This window comes from Ambystoma mexicanum, chromosome 2p (genome assembly GCF_040938575.1).
Source record: "Ambystoma mexicanum isolate Mex_15411 chromosome 2p, UKY_AmexF1_1, whole genome shotgun sequence".
In the NCBI taxonomy this organism is placed as follows: Eukaryota; Metazoa; Chordata; class Amphibia; order Caudata; family Ambystomatidae; genus Ambystoma; species Ambystoma mexicanum.
Window position 1 is genome coordinate 942,650,167 of NC_090923.1, and position 13,742 is coordinate 942,663,908.

General features: G+C 41.9%; 1 protein-coding gene across 4 annotated transcripts in view; it reads right to left on the reverse strand.

Annotated features, from left to right (window-relative positions):
• Window positions 1-8,511: 8,511 nt before the first annotated feature.
• Window positions 8,512-13,742, reverse strand: part of EML2 (EMAP like 2) — a 511,359-nt gene continuing 506,128 nt past the window's right edge. For all 4 annotated transcript variants that reach the window (XM_069644710.1, XM_069644712.1, XM_069644711.1 and 1 more), the window contains one exon: window positions 8,512-8,890. In XM_069644710.1, the coding sequence (XP_069500811.1) occupies window positions 8,765-8,890 (126 nt within the window). In that variant the 3' untranslated portion in view covers window positions 8,512-8,764. The remainder of the gene's footprint in view (window positions 8,891-13,742) is intronic.

The following is a 13,742-nucleotide window of genomic DNA, read 5'->3' on the forward strand; positions in this document are numbered from 1 at the left end:
GCTACGAACCGGATAATTTATTTATGCAATGTTTGTCGGATACCTGTATCCGACACACATTGCATAAATAAATAAGCAGTTACCCGGAAAACATTGCATGAATAAATAAATGATCCTAGTCCATGTATCCTTACAACAGTCAAGACTTTACTGTATCAAAGCATAACCCTTGATTTCCATTCAAAGAATGTTAAAGTGATTGTTTATTGGGTTCAGGTGTCTCCTTGTCATTGCCCTTTTGGCTTAGGTTGCCTCCAAAGCCCCTTCAGCATCTTGTGTTCTTTGTTGGTTGTATATACTGCATCCTGTGCCATATTCATGGTCTCTTGGTTGGTGTGCCCAGTCCTCATTATCTGCCGCCTAAGTGGGACTGGGGCATAAAATTATCTTGAGCCCCAGTGAAAAAGTGGCCCACCGTTGCAAATGGCAATTCATTCCTCGTGTGACAGACTGTTTGACTTTGGGTAGGAGTTCCTTAACAGTGTAGTTTGGGGATGGCACGCAGGGGAGAGGTGGGAGTGGCGCATGGGATGGGGTGCTGGGGGGGGGGGCACATTCCTAGTGTTTCACCCTGGGCACCAAATGGACTAGAAACTGCCCTGGCCGAGGCCACAGCCTGCAGCAGTGCCAGTGGTAGAATACACGTGTAATACGTTTGTTTCCTAACATTATAAAAATGAACAGGCACATTCATTTTTATAATGTTAGGGAACTAACGTGTTACACATGTATTCTAGCACTGAGGACTGCTGGTGCAGCGCCCCCTAGAGGCTGACTGACATCAGGCAGCCGCTTGGGCTGCCTGACGCAAAGACCGGCCCTGATTGCCACCAGTCCTCATCTGTGGCAGAGCTTTCGTTTTTCACATATTTCTCAACCAATATGTTTCTTGGATCTTGCAGTGCAAGACATTTCATCAACAAGTCCTTGACTATTTCCTGCATGCCATTGCACTTGCATGCCCTACATTGACCTTGATTTGTCCCTCTGTCACCTGTTCTCCATAGGTATTTGTTAGTTTTGTAGACGTTCAATCTAATTCTTAATTGCTGATATCTATGATATTTGCTTGGAAATTGTAAGTATTTTGACATTTCATTTATCTTCCTGTGTTCTGATGCAGAGGTTTGCAAGGACTTGTACTTCAATTTTTGCTGTCGCGTGTTTATCTGATCTAGTTGTAATTTTGCACTCACTTTGTCTGGATTTGTAATCGGCATTTCTATTAATGAGTTTATTTATTCCAATGGTTTCATACATTTTGACTCACAACCAGTCAACAGCGCAGACCCTTTTCCTGTTGCTTTGGTTTTTAAAAAGTTGTAGGCAATCGCCAGTCGATGAGCTTCTATTTTCCTTAGGAGATTTAATGACTTCCACTCTATGGTTGATTGCAGAGACTGCAGTCCCAATTTGCTCCTTCATGCTGTCATTTGAAGGCTTTTTGGCAGTTTTAGTACCTTTCTCCAAGAATTGCCATCTAATTTGGACGATATCTTTCAGTTTAGGTTTATGATTCCTTCCCCACCATGTTAGACATGGGACTACTTTTTGCAGATAAAATGTTCGTAATGGGATTACAGTGAATTTTCCATAGCATGCATGTATTATCGCTCCTTGAGCAGCAACCTTGTTTTACAGTTCATCGCGCCATGGTCTTTCTGCTAGCGAGGTGTTAAACAGAATTCCTAGGTATTTTGTCGAGCCCACTTTTTCTAGTTCTTTTCTGTTCAATTTAAAAGTTTTTACACAGCCTTTTCTCTTTATTACCAATGGTTAGTATTTTTGACTTTTCACCATTTATTATCAGGTCGTTTGTTTCAATATATTTTTGAATGTTTTCCAAACTTCATTGCAAGCCATTTTGGATTTGGACTAGTACAACCAGGTCATCAGCATTAACGACTATAGATTGTTTTCTGTTATTTAAAACTGGTGGCAAAGGTTTGATGTCACTTACTGCGTCCTGTATATCTGCAAGGTAGAGTTTAAACAAAGTTGCTGCTAATGGGCAGCCTGTTCAACTCCTTTCTGTGTTTCTATCTGCTTTGATAGCGCATCTTCTCTTTTCAGCCGTACTTTTGTCGTCATATTTTCATGAAAGGTTTCAATCATTTCTAGAAGATCTTCTGTGCAGTTCCATTTTCGCAGTTTTATTCCATCGTTTGTCTGTTGACCCCATCGAACGCCTGTTTCAGGTCGATGAAAGCGAGAAATAGATTGTTTTTTGTTTTTATTGCTTCAAGCTTCACTAGGGATAACATGAATACATTTATTTCTGTTCGGTGTTCTTAGTGAAGCCTGTTTGCCTAGGGTCTAGTATTTTGGCGTCCTCAGCCCATTTTGAAAGCCTTATTTGTAGTGTTGTTACTAAGATTTTACCAGCGAAATCTAGTAGGGCTATTGGCCTGTAGTTGGATGGAACGTATCCTGGCCCTTTTTTGAAGATTGGCACTATTATTCCGGTAGTCCATGATACTGGTAGTTTTGTTGCAATTATGTTTTTATACAGGTTACCTAGAAGTTTGGCCCAGGCCACTGGATTTTGTTTCAAGATTACATTAGTCAGGCTATCGGGACCAGCTGCTGCATAATCTTTGTTTTCCTATAATTGTAGCCATCTCTCTCTCTCTGAGAGCTCAAGATTCCAAGTTATTTCTCTCTTGCTCACATGTTTCCTGGGCCGTGGATGTCAGTGTTCGATCCAACAGTCTACCGTGACTGCATTACTCATTCGGCTATGTTGATTTAGCGTTATACCATTGAGTATTGTCCATATTTCTTTCGAAGACCTGTTTCTCATAGCCTTTAGTATTTCTTCTCCCCGCTCTTGGTCACGTTTTTTTAAAATCCTATAAAGCAGTTTTTGTATGGTTGTTTTATCTGGTTGACTCCTTTTTTACAATCTGTTGATGTTCTTTGTAGTGTGGATTTTCCCCCAGCTTCTTCTTAGGTCTGTAGGTAGAGTCTTCCTTTTTTCTACTAATACCTTTCTAGATTCATGTTTTGGCTGGAGTAATGGCCGTTTCAGACCACTTATGACTACTCGGTATTCTTATAGTAATGTATAATATGTGTTTTCATACCAATTCTTTTTTTCATTGATCAAGATATTTCTTCGCTATAGCCTCTATTTCTCTTGAGTTAATTTTTAACCGGTTGCAACCTTCATTGACGTCCAGCCTGTAAGGTGATAGTTTCCTTCACTCGGCTTAGGATTGTCCACGTCAACTTCAGTAGATTGTGGTCACTCCTTTGTCAGTCTAGTATTTCTAGGCCCTTTACTTTGTAAAGATAGTTTTTGGATACATCTATGTATATAGTCCAAGGTGGGAGTATGGGAACCATTTATCCACGTTTTTTCCCTGGCGTGTCTCCTGTTTGTTCATTTGGTTGATACAAGTTGTATGCTTCCATAAGTCGGGAGCACTGTATTCCATTGGAACTCGGGAGTCCTGTCAGTTCGTCCTGAAGTTTCTTTGGATGTCCAAATGATCTAAGCATTTAATGTTCATATCTCGGCTTATTAGGATCATAGGACTTTTTAAGGTGGTTTGTGCATTGTCAATTATTTCTTCCACTGTATTTAAAAAAGACTTCATAATTTTCAGTGGGTTCCAAGAGAGATTGATGATTCAGATTTGTGATGGCTCATCTTCAAGTTGAAAATTTGATTTTATTAGAGACCATTGTGTGTATCGATTTGGATTTCCAGTGGCAACTAGTTTGAGATTATTGTCGGTCTTTATCATCGTCAGTAGACCTGCAAATGGTCTTCCATACTGCCCTTTTCCGGCTGGATTGATCCAAGTCTTATATCCATCACATAGAGGGATCTTTCTTAGCCAGGTTTCCTGGAAACAAAATTGCCGGTTACTTCAAGATTCTTCGAAAGTTCACTAAACAGGTGCTTATGGCCTCTGGTGTTCCATGATATCTAGATACAGGTGGTTTTGGACCCTAGTCTGTTTGCTTTTGTCAATCCCTCTGCTAGCCACGACCATTCATTCTCAGCCATTATTTTATTTTCTTTCCTTTTCAACAGTACTTCGATTGTCTAATGTTGAGTTTTTGTTTTAAAATGTCACTTTAGTTCTTGTGTTTCTTTCTCCCTTGTTGTTTGTTGGTTCTTCCTCGTCTACGTTTGCCGACCCAGTTTTTCGGTATGAATTATTTCTTTCTTGGTCGCTCTCCTATATCTTTTCTTTCTCATCATGACCTCTCAGATGAAAGCCCAACTGGCAAAGGTCTGTAGATTTGTTAAGCAATAGATCTGCCACTTTAGAGGACTGTAGGTGAAGAATGACTTGATCCACTCTTTTTTCATCTTTGTACTCCACTATTGCAAAGTCATTCGAAGTTATGTGTCAAGACAATTAACAGAGTGCATGAGATAAATTGCATTTGCTCGATTTAAATTAACTTCATTTCTTTCTTTAAAGATGTTTTCCAGTTCCAGGTGTCCTTGTTTACTCGTAGAATAAATCTTAGATCTTCCTGTTCTGTCGCCACTCCTCTTGTCACTTTCTTTTGGCTTCGTTGGATTCCACTTTGTGTTTGCTGTTTTGTGTATTCTCTCGGCCTTGTTCCTGTTAATTTCATCCATTTTATTATTTTCTGTTATGTCATTTCTTATTCTTTTTTTTTGCTAGGGTTATGAACGGGGACATCGGCTTGAAATCTTGTTTGCAGTTTGGTTCCTTTGATTTCACCTGTCTTTTAATCAAATCTTCCCCCTTTTCTTGTTGATGTTTTGTACATTGCTGACAATGTGGTGGTTTTGCGTTTGACAGGCTTTAAAGTCGGTCCCTCAAATGAACCATAATTTACTTCAATGTAGTATGATGGGTCTTCGAGCTGGTCAGTTTCACTTATGAATTTGTTATCCGTTGTTTCTTCTTCCACTCGCGGTGTCTCTCGTTTCACTGCAACATCAGGCGCGTCAGGTCATTGTCCATGTGTTTTGGGAACATCCACGTCACCTTCTTCGCTTCTGTCTCTCCTGTTGAGCACTCGCAGGGGAATTGATAGGTTTCTTAAAAATGCTCTCGACCCATTGCTTTGGACATTGCTGGATTCATCATGTTTTTTTATTTTTCATCTTCCACCAATTTTGTTTCGTCTTTTCCATTTTTTGTTTTATTGTGAAACGCTTCATATGTCTTGCCTTTTTTCGTTTGGTTTCCCTGATCGGTCTTCTCATTTTCTTTCAATGTTTGTTTTACTTGTCATGATTGTCGCTCCCTTTGTTGGGCCTCTGGTTCCTCTTCGTCATTTTGTATTTGTCGGGTGTAGTGGGATTGAGTTGCTATCTTCTATTGTAACTTTCTTCTTTGTTAGAGAATCAAGTTCTGTTTTTTTATTATTATTGATTTGTGCTCTGTCATTCAAATTCACTTGGGATCTAATCTATTTGGATAGGTCCAATATTGCACTCATCATTGTGGATTTGTCACCCTGTTCTGCACTTGCTAGATCACAGTCTTTGCCATGTGGTGGTATTTTTAGCTTCATAGTTTAGCCTTTCTTGAACTTTAGATGTGAAGGATTCTAAGTATATTAGTTTTGTGTGCATCATCGCAAGGAGGGTGTCCAGTCATTTGGTCGACTACAAACTGGTCGACTGCAATTTGGTCGAAAACCAAAATGGTCGAAAATTTTTTTTTTTATTTATATGTGTTTTGTGGGTTTTCGTGTGGGAAAAAAAGGGGGTTAGGGCCCAAAAAAAACCAAAAAAGGGGTAAAAAAAATAAATAAAAACGACCATTTGGTTTTCGACCAAATTGATTCGACCAGTTGTCCAGTCGACCAATTGTTTTCGACCAAATGACCTATAACCCGCAAGGAGGGTTGCATTATCCTTAATACTCCCATTCATAGCTTCGTAAAGCTTTGTGAACAGGGCCATTGAGGTGGTCATCACAGCCATTACATTATTGTGAATTTGTACTCCAGCTGCTTGAGAGAGGATTATTGTTTTTTGGTTTTGGGAGGCCTTCTGTTGATCCTTTGTGGGTCTGTTGCTGTTCTAAAAGCCACGATAAAAACCAAGAACTATTAGGACACTCCCACTCATTGTCTGAGCCATACAGGTCTTGATCGTCAATTCAGCCGGATTCTGGCCATATTTCCATGTGTTTCGTTTCCCCGATTACCGTGGTAAACAGTGTGTGTTTAATTGGGAGCATTATTAACCTCTCTGATACCTTGTGTCTTTCGTGTTCTACGTTTGAAACATTTGTTCATTGATTTCATATTTGTTCTGTATTTGTTTGCAGCAGGTGACAAGAGCGTTATACGGAGTACCCTATGTTTGTTCTACTGAACTTTTAATCCATTTTCCATCTTGGTCTGTTCTTTCTTTGCTCGCATTCCATATTTTGTTTTCCGGTACCCTTATCAAAGGGTTTTTCTCAGTTGCTCTTGTTTGCATAATTTCTATGAACTTTGTTCTCAGTTCATATTCTTTCAGTTCCTCTGCCAACGATATCTTGTTGCAGTTTTGCCATTGCAGTCTTTGTTGCTCACTGTGTTGCACGGGTGTGGAGGATGCTAGAACAGGCGTTGACATTTGGGAGCGTGAAAGCAGTTTTGTTGCAGCTCTTTTATTTAGATATATCTGCTGGCTTGATGCTCCTTTTATTTGGTCCACCACCGGTCATCCATCAAAACGATGGTCTTTTGCTCCCTGGTCATGTGGCTGATCCGAGCTGTTTGACAATTCCTTTCTGGGTCGCGTTCAACGTTGCTTTTTTTTACTTGATTTCTTCTGGTAGGCGGCTCTTCTGTTATATTTTGTTGCCCGCTCATTGATGTTATTGTAGCTGTCCGAGGATTTTTTTCTACGTCCTCCTAATTGTCTTGCATAGGGTTCTCCACAAGTAACCCTGGCTTTTTTAACATTGTATGCATTACTGGCTTTTGGTTCGGTTTTTATTCTAGCTTGGAACCATTCCCATTGCTTTCCAATTTTCTTGACCTCTCCGGCTCCCCCTCCATTCTTTGCCGCTACATTGTCAATCTGTCAGCAGATGTTTCGAATTGTTTAGTATAATATATCTGCTTGTTCTGCTCATTTTGCTGATGTGTGCTGCCACGTGGAGAGGGGTTAGCCTTGTTCTTTCTATTGCAAGGTTGTTTATCATTACTTTACCCTGCTCAGGTCTTTCGGCACAGACACTTCCCGGGCAGCTGGAACTAGCCAAAAGCTTTCAATTTGCTGTGGAGTCTAGTTCTTTGGCATTGGACTCTTCTCCAGAGATGCCCCGATCCGTGGACCCACACCATATGCAACACAACAGATCGGTCTTCTTTTACTCTAGTGTCCCACACAGGGCCTTTTCATAGTTTCGTCGTAAATAAGTAACAACCCCGCCCTTTGCCATTCCATAAAACTATACCCCACTTGAAGAGTTTACCACACTCCGACAGGCCAAATCTCACACAGACAAGAAGATGACATGTTTTTGGAGTCATCCCCGTGAGAACCACTCGGACCTGAAGGACTGTTTCTTTGCCACAATATCTTCATTAAAAACCTCTGGTCTGCAGCTTTTCATCAATCCCCAAGAGCATGCATGTCCACTCAGTGGGGAGTTTGCAGCACTGTTGCGGTTGTCTGGATACCGATATCTCCACCATAGCCCAGAGCAATAGTCCCTCTGCTCCCCGGTGTGCCCCCTTTGTACATCATCCTGTTGCCACCCACCTAGGTTTGTTCATTGCAAATCCCATACCTCCTAGCCATCGTAGGTCTGCAGCCTGTACTGATAACTCCATAGCTGGCCGACTCTTACGCCGCCCCACCATTAAATATGATGCAATTGTATTTGCTAGATACAGCTGCTTGCAAACCGTACCATTTCTTGTCATTCCTCAGCACATGCAGAGTCCGGTGTGTATGTGCGCTTCCCCCAAGCATCGGATGCTCAAGCGACATCCAGGATCAGTGCATACCCATAAACGGGCCGAGCTTGTGTCCTCAAGGATGAGGATGGGCTCAGCCTTTCCACGTAGACCAGGAGCCACCAGAGCACCGTCCCTCATCTCGTCAGAGTATGACCATCTCTGAACCTTTCTAGGCACAGTGCCCACAAGTACCTTCCATCCTTCAAGCATACTTTGCTCTTACTCTTCGCCAGTTTTACCATCAGGTTTCTGCATCCTCCCTTGACACGTGATGCTCTGGTCATTCCAGCTAGGGTGTCTGCATGCACTCCACCAGACTGGCATGCATTCTCTTTTCAGCAGCTCACAGACTGTGTGGCCCACCCAGCAGAGAGTCTGGTGACACACCAATGGACCTATACTCAACTATTCGGTGCAGAAGATGCTCTCAAGGCAGTGTTGTTTTGCACACCATCACACTGTTGCATTTGCTCACCTCTCCTCAACATATGCAGTGGGCATATCAGGTGTGTACACCTGTGGTGTGGCAGCATGCACTGCTGCAGCAGGAACCGATGCCAGCATTTTCACTCAACACTTCATTACAGAAAGCAGAAAAACATCTCCAGTGTCACCAGCTTAGTTTATTTTCAGAAATGTTACGGGTGGTCGTCTTTAAATAGCATATATATATATTTTGTTATCTTTACTATATTCTTAAATATTTCCTGTTCTGGACAGTAGCACCATACTCCGTATACTGGTAACAGTCCGTACCCCATTATCTCCCCCGCTATGCGGCTTCGCACTGAGGCCCTTCGGTCATCATATGCCCAAGGGCGTGCCTCTACATGGCCCTCCACTTCCGGAGGCTCCTTCACATGACCCTCCACTGCAGGACGCTGTTGTCCTTCCCTCCGGTGGAGAGCAGGGCGCTATTATCATGAAGAAAGGCAACGTTGGTTACGTGGCTGCTGTGGCCACCATATTTGTGGCTCGGCGCCTAGAGGGGGAGAGAAAAGCAGAATATTAGGGCGACTGACATTGTGTCACAATTCTCCATACAACACAAACTTTTACCACTTCAGCTCTGTAACGTAGATCCTGATTGCAGGACGGTGGGCTCTGTGCGCCCTCCAGCTCCCATCAACATCTGGGAACATTGCGAAGGAAGCCCCGTCTGCAGTATGCACTAGGGCCCTAGGCACAGTAAAGATCCCTGGTGATCTGAAGAAGCTTATCAAGAAATACAGAAAAGGGGACTGGAGAGAGCGGTGGGGGTGCATTGGGTAGAATGTGCAAACGTACACTTTACGCCTTTAGGTCAACGCGGCACAGTATGGAGACAAGTCATCATGCGGCCCATGTTGAATACGCCAGACTCTTGGGAGCATAGCTCAGGGGCAACGTGCTCGCCTTGGAAGCAGGACGACACGGAGCAACACAAGTTTGATCCCCGGGTACGCGCGTTATTGGCCAGGAACCCCAAAGTATGGAACCTGCAGGATGGTAGCCATATGCACAAGGTCTTGAACCCAACCTTTTGGCCACGGGCAGCTTCAGGGGCAAGCAGGACCCAAGTGTTGCTCTAGAAGTAAAACTCATGAATGTCACATATTGAGTCAAGTTAAATGCCACAGGGCTCGGGGTGGTGACTCGCTGATGGTGCCATCGCCTCCATCGAGGATTCTGCACTCCTGAGCTCAGTCGCGTTGCTAAGAATGTCAATTATGCCGCACTTGTGCTTTTGCCATCACTCGTGGTGTTGGTGATGTCAGAGCTCTTCGATCGGAAGGTGGGTGGGGGGAGGGAGGGAGGGTGCTAACCAATGTCTGAGCACAGTAGAAACACCTCAGAGTCAGGAGCACAGAGATGAGTCATGTATAGTGCCATCAGCGCTACTGACCATGAGTGCGTGGGCTTCGATGTTCTCAAGGTTCATCGGTCACAACGCCCCGGGGCTCTGTAACGCCGACAGATTCAAGCTGTTTAGGCCCATCTATTTCAACAGTGTCTAGTGTAAACCAGTGGCATGATGGCGCTACAAGGGTATATATTTATTAATTTCTCAGCATTGCCTAGTAGCAAGTTATATATTTGACTACAGCATCATCGGAACATGTATTGCTGCTGTTGTAACAGTGAAGGTTACAATGGAAGGGCGGGTTGCGTTTTCCGTTTTTCTCTAAAGGATGCGAGCGCCCTTGTAGGTGAGAATTCCCAGGGGTACAGCACTCGGATTCCCTCTTCTTCATCCTGTCTTTGGCACCAATAGATGTCCTTTGCTGGCGTGCTTCTGGGGGGTGTATCTGTGCAGTGTTTCGGGCATTTAAACACAGCCCACAGACGACATCGCACGGAAGCCTTTGGCATGAAGGGAAACAGAGCGCGCTCAATTGATTGATGGGGACAGGTTGTCGTTTTTTACAGGTGAAAAGGACTCTTCCCTGGCACATTCTACTCCGCTAGTAATCTTTGCAGGTGAGGATCTGCACCCTCATGAAAGTCTCAGCACGAGTTAACCAGAGTACATTTTCTTTGGTTTTGTGTATTGGGTGGTGCTTTAGCACAACCTATACGCCAAAACGGTTGCATTGCAGTTCAGCGAGGGAGACATGGCATACGAGGGGGGACACAAAGCTTTCAGATTTTGTTTGGTTATTTACCTACCCATTCACTAACCATGGCCATGCTAATACGATGGCTATTCCCATCCATTTCCTGCCCCTCCTCACCCAAAACACAAGCTCCAGGGATCCTTTTGAGCTAGCTATATCAGGCCTGACCCTAAAACCTTGTGTTCAGAGAGTAGGTTCTCGATCATCGATAAATGGAAAGAGATGGGTGGACTACTTTCTAGCATGGGACATCCAACTGGCCCCTTTTGAAAAAGACTCATACCAGCATACCTGGTCTAGAGGGCCCTGTATGACCATGATTGACTATATTTTCATAACGACCAAGAGGCTAACCATGATTGATCCTATACGAATTTGCAATCTACACTATGGTGATCATTTCGCTTTGAAGTCATTACTCCACCTTAATATGGGCATATTTAACTATAACCCTACTGTAACAGCAAATGAATTCGATCGGCCTCGTGTATCTCTAAAATGGAACTCAAAATTATGCCACAAATTCATACAAAAAATAGAAAATGATCCATTATTTATTTTGAGAGTGACTCAAGGTCGATCTCAATCAGTCATGGCTGAAACACAAAATGCATGGAGAATTCATACTTATATGACACAGATTATTAGAGAGAATGTTGCAACAAATTCCAACACTCACCTCCACTAATTCAATGTGAACCTTTTGAATTTGAAAAAAGAAAAAAACGGAAACAACTACGTGATCTTGGTCTATTTAGCTATGACCCTATCACATATTTGAGACAGAAACAGCTCATTTCACAAGTACATAGACCAAAATTAAAATCTCTCAAATATGACATATGTGGCAGACAATCAAAAAATATTATGTCATCTCTTACAGAATGATTCTAGACATGTGTGGGGTACCCTTAGATCCTTAATTGGACCTGCGATTTCCGCAAATGGTTGGGTTGAATTTATAATAACTAAATTTGCAATGCCTCTACAATTCGTTAAATTGCTAAATCTAATCAATATTGTGAAAAATAAGAGCATATGGTCTACTGATATTCGAACGGCCATTAATAAAGTAAATGGCTCTCGTGCACCTGGGCCTGATGTTATCCCTCCCTGTCTAATGAAATTAAACCCGGAATTATGGGCCGACATACTGAAAATAAAGTTTGATGCGATCCAAGAAACAGGCGCGATTCCTAGTTCCTGGTGTTCGGCCATCATAATTCCGACATATAAAAAGGGAGCGATAAATGATCCCGCAAATTTTAAGCCAATTGCGCTTATGGACACCTCTGCAAAGATCTAGTCTATTGCGAATTGCTATTCAGTCATTTATATCAACATTTTCCCTACTTCCAAAATTTCAAGTGGGCTTTCGCAAATGTATTGGCTGTTCTCTAAACGCCACCATAATTTCCCATTTATATCAGTGCACGAAACACTCAAATACAGGACTGATGTATATGGCAGCACTGGATCTAACAGCTGCATTTCTTCTGTTATAATATACTTAGTCTGGGCTAAAATGCTGAAGTACGGCTTTCCTATGACTTTGGTCGCCAATATTACACTACTCCACCAGACCACTTATAGTATCTTAATGAATAGAGCAGGGACAATGACCGATCCCATACCCACCGAGATCGGGTTTAAGCAGGGCTGCAATATGGCCGCAGTCCTGTTTAACCTCTATCTTTTAGATCTCGATGAAGGTTGGCAGGATGCGGTCATTTTCCCGGTCAAATTAGGTGGTCTAATATTGGACTGGCTTAGTTTTGCTGACGATCTCCTATTTTTCGATCGGACGCCGTTTGGCTTGCAGACCAAGCTGAATTTATTCTATAGCTACGCTACTAAAAACAACTTGTTGGTAAATCCTACAAAATCGTATATTATTTTGTTTGGAGATGGTAGGAAAAAAATAGCCAAATTCAATTGGTGCCTAAACGGTATATCAATCCCTAGGCCCACTTCCATGCGCTACCTTGGATACAATTTCGCTACGACATACTCGCGGGAAATATGGAAAAACCTTTTAAATGAAAAAATTCTACCTCCATCACAGATGCGGATCATTTTTCGGATACTTGGGAGACTCTCCCTTCTACCTAATCTTACATTTTATCTACAAAAAATGTAACCAATTCTATTATATAACATAGACATTTGTTTATGTGACATCAAATACATCTTGGATGTCCTGCAGGGAAAGCTGTGGAAACAGGTCTTGGGTCTGGCCATGTCAACCCCTAATGTTATCATTTGTCATGAGCTCGGACTACTACCCTTATCAGTAAAATGGAACTGGCGTCTATCGAATTATGCCAAAATGCGGTCACCACCATCAGCCTCATTACATGAAGACTTGGCCATTATGATCTCTAAAAATTCAGCACCTTCGATTGCAAAATTTAGAGTTAAAATGGATGCTATTTTGGCTGAAACATCAATAGCAAAGGAGGATCTAATACTAGGTCTTCCGTCGTGTAAATTGAAGTATCAAAGTTTCTATTGGTGCACTTTGGTTGCCAAAATTAACAAATCTAAGGCATTCTATGAATATGCGAAATTTACTCGCTCATGGGGACAGCATGTACGTTATCTTGAGATCTTTCCTTGCCACAAAGCAAGATTTACTTAAGATTTTGTTTAAACCTAATTCAAACCAACGAAAAATTAATGCATTGGTTCCCTGACAAACCAAAACTATATACTGGATAATGTAGATTTTGTGAAAATATAAATATTCTAGAAACATTAAAACATCTGACAATCTATTGTCCACTCTTTGAATACAATAGAAAACGAATATTGGGGACTATTTGTTCTCTGATTCAGAGTTGCGCTGGGAAAACTTGTGGCAAAGATGTATGGTGGGACAGAGCAACTTGGACTCTTTCACTAACCAAATTTATAAGATTTCCGGAGGTGACGTTGCTAGACAAGAGACAGATGTGTGAAATTCCAAGTGTTTGATAAAGAAAAATAACTTGTGCTTGCACAAAAGAAATATTAAGTCCCAAAATCTTGAAATTATATTGCTATATGTGCATTTGTACAATTCGTTTTATATACGAAACCTTCAAGAAATGATTTATCACAATGACAATTGCCTTTATGTGAATTCATATTTGACATGTTTATGATTACTTTGTTCTTAATTTTTGATGGCGGTCTTAAAAAAATATGTTTTTCTTTTAAAAGTGTGACTTATTGATGAAAACATTACTGTCAAAA